The following is a 7,494-nucleotide window of genomic DNA, read 5'->3' as shown; positions in this document are numbered from 1 at the left end:
GTTTTGTGACCTTAGGAAGCGTGATGGATTGTAGCGTGGTAGAAGACTAGTTAAGGGCCTTATAGGTAAGTAATAATATTTTGGAACTGATATGGAACTTTATAGGTATCATATTTTCTTGACCTGGTAAGGACTCTAGCAGCTGCATTTTGGACTACCTGTAGCTTGTTTATTGAAGATGCAGGACAACCACCTAGCAGTGCATTACAATAGTCCAGTCTAGAGGTCATGAATGCATGAACTAGCTTTTCTGCATCAGAAACAGGTAGCTAACGTTTCGTAGCTTGGCAATGTTTCTAAGATGGAAGAATGCTGTTTTTGTAACATGGGAAATACGATTTTCAAAAGACAAGTTGCTGTCTAATACAACACCCAGATTTTTTACAGTAGAGGAAGTAACCGTACATCCATCTAGTTGCAAATTGTAATCCAAGAGATTCTGTGTACTGTTTTTTGGTCCGATAAGTAATATCTCTGTCTTATCCGAATTTAATAGGAGAAATTCATTGGTCATCCAATCTTTTACATTTTTAACACATTCTGTTAGCTTAGATAATTTAGAAGTTTATACTATACTATAGTTTATACTATATACTATAGTATATTTTAGTTCCCTTTACTCCACAGAACATCAAAACATTTTAATTATGATGCCATTTATTATAAACAACATTTATTAGAAACACCAAGCATAAACTTACTTAAAGTGAAACTGAATTATCAGCATGTGGGAAATAAACTTGATGTGCTTTGCCTTGCCTATCAAGCACAAATGGTGTTAGGGAGAGATAAAAAAAAAAAAAGTGAAACCCAAGAAATAAAACATTTCTGTGCGAATGCATAGACCATTTATAATTCGACAACAGCTAACAACAACTTACCATCATTTACTGAAAGAAAGTCATTTCCCTGCGGGAAAAAACGGAGATGTGAGAATTTGAACCGTGTAACTTTAGGCTTGGTTGACTGCATTTTAGTTTGATGAATAGGCTGTGATGTCAAGTTAGCTATGTTAGAACTGATATGTCGTGTGTGCTTGATGTTATTTTCATTACTTTGGAATATAAGCGACTTTCTGGAAAATACGGTACATTAGCACAGTGCTCCATCTTAAAGGGATAGTTCACCCAAAAATGAATATTCTTTCTTGAATTTTCAAACCCGTAAGACCTTCGTTCATCTTCGGAACACAAATTAAGATATTTTTGATGAAATTTGAGAGCTTTCGGACCCTCCATAGACAGCAAGGATCCTACCATGGTCAAGGCACGGAAACGTAGTAAGGACATCGTTAAAATGGTCCATGTGACATCAGTGGTTCAACTGTAATTTTACGAAGCTGCAAATACACCTTTTGTGCGCAAAGAAAACAAAAATAACGGCATGCGCCATGGTACTCTCGTTAATGGCGGCAGACTGTCCCAGAAGAAATGGTTAAATAGTTATTTTTGTTTTCTTTGCGCACTAAAAGGCCATGGGGGTGAGTAATTAATGACAGAATTTTCATTTTTGGGTGAACTATCCCTTGAACAACCGCTCCATAAATCATGTAGCCTAACTGCTACATTTAAATGAGTTTCTCCTTGGCTAAGATGCCTTTGTGTTTTTGTCACAGGTCATACGCCAGCCCTGGCTTGCGCATCCAATAAAGCTGTTGCCGACTGCCTAGCTCTCATTCTGTCAACCATGAAGCCTTCCTCCTCCACGTCCTCCTCGTCCTCACCGTCGTCTCCCAGCCTCAACCTGCTCAAGCACTGTGGCATCACCGCCGCCTGTCCCCCCCTGCCCAATGGAGGCCTTCGCCATGGTTACGTCAAAGATCGCCATGGTGCTACTATCGGCTTGGATGGCTACTTGACCGAGTAAGGCGTTCTTACTCGCTAAAAAAAATAAATAAAGCGTGGTCGCTTGGTTTGGTCCTCTCTACACACCTAGATAAACCTATATGCAATTACAGCCACACATCCCTCCTGTGCCAGTATCAAAGCTTTTCTTCACATCTCAGTAGAGAGTGAACACGAGAGGACGAATTTAGCTATTTATTTCTATTTATTTTCCCCCGCATCCTTTTCCTCCCACCCCCTGACTCCCATTTTAGATGCTGTCCATTCAGTACGAGTCTAAAATCTAAAATTTGAATCTAAGCCATCTATTCGAACCAGTATCCATCACTGGCGAGTCAGTCCTTTATTTCTTCTCCATTTGCAGTCGATTCGACTCGGTTCATGTTAGAATTATGCAGCTGTGTGTCTCCATGGTAACAGTGATAATGGATGGGTTTCCATATCATGCCTCCAATTTGCGTGATGCTGTGGCCTTGCATAGGAATTTACAGCCTGCCCTGAGGAACAATTTAAACGGGTTACACTAGATTTGCATGAATTTGCGGGACCATGTATTTGATAGTGGTCTTGTTTGTGTGTGTGCGTGCACGTGTATGTGTGACATCCACTTTTGCGCAACAGTCCAAGTTTTTCATCCCATACTTGATTATTACGTTTCCAGGTTTTTATGTGAGCTGCAATCTGATTTAGCTCAGATCAGGAAAAACAAACAACCTAACAGAATCAGAACAGAAGGGAAACCATACTACCTTAAGCCAAAAGACCAATGACCTCCTGAGAGAGGGGTCTGATATATAATGCTTGTTTACTTGTTAGAGAGAAAAGGGATAGTGTTTGGATGGGTTTTGAGGTTGAAAATTCATATTAGGTTTACAATGTAGGTATTAGGTAGTCCAGATCACTGTTTGTAGGTAGGCAGAAGAAAGAGGAGTTAAAAGTGTCATGATTTTGGCCGTTAAAACAACATTTTGAATATGCTACACTAAGGAAGTATAGAAAGCACAAACATTACAGATGCAAACGTCATACACAGTACTTGCTCCTTAGGACCTTTGGTTTTATTTGTTTTGCTTTTTGGGCCTCATAAAATGTCTTAAATTAAATCTACTGCTTTGCTATAATATTTAGTGTGGAGTTGCTTTCACAGTGCCTACTGAATTTAGTTTTGTCTACCTAGGGTCCAGTCAGTTAAACACACCATATGCGGTCCCTTAAAGTCGTCGAAATGGTGCTTCGACCAGTGAAACATGAGTATTTCACTAAAATCTGTTATGAATTGATCACCTGAATAGATGAACGTGTGATTCATATATCAGAACCCACTTGGGTTGTTTTAGACTTTGGGGAGTGTGTATATGTCGAGTGTTTATGCTGACTGGACCTTTTTTATATTTGTTTATGGTGTTGGGGAGCAGTCATGGGTATGACCAAAGTCGAGCAATTTCTAATTACCATTTTAATAGAAACTAATAGATATCCAAAAAGGCATTATCTTTTTAATTAAAGTACTGAAATAACAATCACCCCTGCTCTTTTTAAAAATGCTTCCTTATTGCCAAAGGTGAATTGATTAACAAAGTTAAGGTTGTGCTTCCATTAGGTTTTTTGCACCTAAACACAAAATAAGAACATTGAGTGTTTGAAACATCCTTTTTTTTGTTTGTTTGTGCACCACAAACAGGCAATATATGCTCAGTCAGTAATGAGACAATCAGTTGAAAGGGCTTTTGATTTTGCCATAGATTTCTTTTTTTTCATAAACACGCCATAGCGTCAACACTTTTTTTTTTCAATTAGGAAGAGCTATACATATCTATATCTCTTAATTCAAGCATACTTTCAGGTGTGAAATGTGGACTTGTTCTCAATTATACCAATACTATTGCTTTCATTACAGTATATCAGGATTTTAGTGATTTAGATAGAGTAGCTTTGAAGTATTGTAACATTAACTGATATTTTATGGGTGAATGAAGGTGTGTAGACAAACGAAATGGTAACGTTAGATGTTTAAAGGCTGTGTGGAGAGCATATTTATACTGATTCACGAAATTACCTCTTCCTCTTTGTAATGACAGGTTTTGGCTGCTTAAACAAGTTTCTCCACTCCACGCAGACCTGATATAAAGCACTTGCTTGTTCAGTAACAAAAAAGGATGAAAAAAATACGCTTTTGCATCTGTCACAAGCTGTAAATGGGCAAATATCTGACTTCTACTTGCAAGAGTACAAATGTGCATGTGTGCAAATCAGATTAGTCAAGTTATATCGGAGTGTTTTGCCTGGGAAATATTTCTAAGTGGGCTACATGACTAAGAGGAAGTCCCTCATGGGAGTTTAATTCAAGCTTATTTACCTGTACTTGAGCTTGACTTTTATCACGTACAATAACTTTTGCTGTGGTTTGGTGGAGGGAATCAGTGCATGTGTAGACAGCAACAGGGTACGATAATGAAGTGCAAGTTGATGAGAGCTTAAAGTTATTTGCACTGCCAGTTATACTGCTTGTAGTTGTAAAAAAAATAAAAAATTATTTATAAATTTAGTCTAGCTAGTCGTACCACATGTAGTTGAGTTCGAAAAACAAGTGCCCGTGGAGCCTGTGATTAGTAATACATTTCATTTTGGTGCAAGAAAAAGTGCTGCTTTCGATTGTATCTTGGAGCTAATTTTTTAGATGTGATCTTTGTCTATTTATTAGCGAAAATAATTCTTATCCAGCCAAAACAAACTAAAACGTACTTGTTTTAATTCCTCAAATTTCTCGTTGTCTTATTGGCATTGCACTAAAATCGTTGAATTGTTTTGTCGAATGTATGCCATGATGGTAGCAGCTTGCTTCGATGTTGGTGAAAAACTTGTATGCAGTAGTTAGCGATTAAATAATTAGCTTGACAACAGGAGCCCTTTCAGAACTTTTAATAGAGTTGGTGCATTAGGTGTTCTGTGTACGAACAATAAGGGAACCGGTCACAAAGAGGCAAGACTTTTTTGTAGGGTAGAGTACTGATAACTGATAAGGGGGGTTTCCTCCCTAAATCATTTAGTGCCATAACTTTTCTTTTTCCTTTCTCATTTTGATACGTTTGTAAAAATGTGAATGAATGATTCCTTGGGTTCAGTTTTTGAGTGTGCGTCAAGACCATTACCAAAAAAGAAAACGAACGAAGTCCAAGCTAACATAAGCTACTGTGCCCATTATATTTTTTGGAGATCCACATAGTGTTAGTTATTGTAAAATGCCAGTACGTTCACAATCAGACTGTCTAAAAATGTCAGTATATACTAAGCTATACTGATGGGCTGGTTAGCCTTTGGTGGAGATCACCTCCATCTGAAAGCTTTTATGGCTACGCCATAACTTAGCATTTGCCCTTATAAATGGAGTAGCTGGATTTGAGTCATTCAGTCAACGACTAATTCAAAAATGATATTTTATAAATGTTCCAGTGTAATCGATAGTTCCCACAAACCATTGATAATTTGAGGTTTATTTCTAAGCAATGGAATTACGAAACGCCTTAATTTCATTATTAACCGAAGGGCAAATTTGACATTTACCAAAATGACACATTTACATAGCTTTTCTTGTTTTATTCTGGATCAGCAAATTGTGAGCTTGTTTTTTGTTTGTTTTTACGCAACTTTGCTATGAAGGGCCAACTGTTGACCAAGTTATAATGGTTGCAATTACATGCAGGCAGTTGGAAACTAGAGTCGTCTAATAATTGTAACCATTTTGTTGGAAAGCAGATTAATTGTAGCTTAACTCAGTGTCCTTATTGTATGTCCATCCTCGCATTTTTGTATCGATATAATTTTTTTTCTCGCAAAGGTATTAATGGCTGATAGAATGTCTGATTTACCTCAGTGGACCTCAGCGTCCCTACTACTTGAAGACGCATCCATTTAAGGCAATACTCAAAACACCCGTTTCATTTAACCTATGTCTATCTCCCAACTTTTTGCCTTAAGAGGAAACGGTATAGTTCAGCAGTCGCAGCACTTGAGAGATTTTGTCATTAACGTGGGATCTCGTTTCGATGAGATTCATAAGAAGCACACTGTTCTATAGGTTGTTTTGCTGAAAGATGTACCATAATGGCTTCTGGCCTCAAAATAATAATTTTCATGGAATTTATTAGGAGTTTTTGCACTAGAACATAGAAAGAAAAAAAAAAGTCTTTTTTTAATACATTTGTTTCAAATATTTAGCTGTAAAATTTATTTTGGAACAGCTAATGTTTGACTAACTTTACTCATTAAGCAAAAATCTGATAATGTTGGGTTTAGGTTCTCCTAAATTAAGCATTTAAAGTACTGATTTATAAAAACACCAATTTGCAGAAAAAATCAGTATGGGAACACGGGTAGTGAATGGTAAAAGATCTGGCAATACATCTTAAGAAAAAAAGTATGTATTATCCAATGCTAAATAATTTTATACAGGACAGAGTAGATACATTTTCTCCCCATTTTTCTGTGTCTTAGTTGAAACATTTAGGTAGTAAATACTTGTGTGATGTTATAAATGCAAATATTTCTAACAAAGTAAATAACAAGAGCACAAGAAGATGTGCTGTACATAATTCCTCAAGAAGTGTGGTCGGAATTGCCTTGACGTGGCAATCTTACCTCGTAAACTAGCTGTCCTTAAAATCTATCGTGCTATATATACTGGTACATGAAATTTGGGTGGGCTTTTAGCTACGCATGCTCCGTGCAACTGGAATCCTAAGGTCACGTTTTGAGGCCTTGAAATGGAAAGCATTGGCTTTTTCAAGAGGTGCTCTTGAACTTGATGATGTCCTTCACCCTGGCTTAGTGTTACTTCATGTTTCTACTCAGTAAGCGCTAATAGTTCAAATTGTAAATCTGCAAGCGAATAATTTAATCAAAAATAGCTGCTTTTTGTTGTTCTCGCCAGCAGCTTGTTTTCATAAGGCTAGTTAGAAAACCACCGGAGCCTGACTGAGTGACTGACCTGACAGGGCACGTAGGGATCCCTTTAAAAAACATTTTCATATTTTAAAAAAAAGCTATGCAGGAATACTTCCTTTTGTCTCGCAGAGTTGCATAGTGCCACTAGAGATAGCCCAAGAGCTTCAATGACCGATCATGGACCTTCATCTGTAAATCTAACACTGACCTTACTTGCTTGTTGGCTTCGGTTGAGAAAATGACTGCTTTGCGTGGCATGCTGCTATTTCTTTGGAGTCTGTAAGCATCATCATCTCTTTAAAGTACTACACTTTGTGATGAGTATGTGGGATTGTGCCTTTTGTTATCAAGTACATGCCACAGGGTATGGTCTTCCATTAACACCTTTAGTGAGCCTTATGAATGAACAACTGTTGTAAGTTTCAAAAATAGCCACCATCCACGTGGTTGAGCCGTCAAAACTCGCAATCAAATTTGTCACGACACCGCAGATGAATAATTAACTTTTGTAAATTGAATGAAACCATAACGGCGAAACATTTGATCGGTTCTAGCTAGTGACCTGTTCAAACTCTGTATGGAACAAAACGTGTTTAGTTTTACAACGTGTGAACTCTTTAGTGAAGTAGACGTGTGTTGTGTCGTTTTTGTGTGGTAATGCATTGGAGATTAGTTGTAACCCAGTGTCTTGTAGAATGTTGGCATGACT

At 37.5% G+C, this 7,494-nt stretch overlaps 1 protein-coding gene across 1 annotated transcript in view; it reads left to right on the top strand.

The window, feature by feature from the left end:
- The window catches only part of LOC107723718 (serine/threonine-protein phosphatase 6 regulatory ankyrin repeat subunit C-like), a 23,270-nt gene extending 16,388 nt beyond the window's left edge, over positions 1–6,882 (top strand). Inside the window, exon 25 of the mRNA XM_016532429.1 lies at positions 1,616–6,882. Coding sequence (XP_016387915.1) covers positions 1,616–1,866 — 251 coding nt within the window. The 3' untranslated portion in view covers positions 1,867–6,882. The remainder of the gene's footprint in view (positions 1–1,615) is intronic.
- Positions 6,883–7,494: the final 612 nt, after the last annotated feature.

This window comes from Sinocyclocheilus rhinocerous, unplaced genomic scaffold (genome assembly GCF_001515625.1).
Source record: "Sinocyclocheilus rhinocerous isolate Xijiao unplaced genomic scaffold, SAMN03320098_v1.1 scaffold905, whole genome shotgun sequence".
Taxonomy (NCBI): Eukaryota; Metazoa; Chordata; class Actinopteri; order Cypriniformes; family Cyprinidae; genus Sinocyclocheilus; species Sinocyclocheilus rhinocerous.
This window is presented reverse-complemented; position numbering and strand designations above follow the sequence as displayed.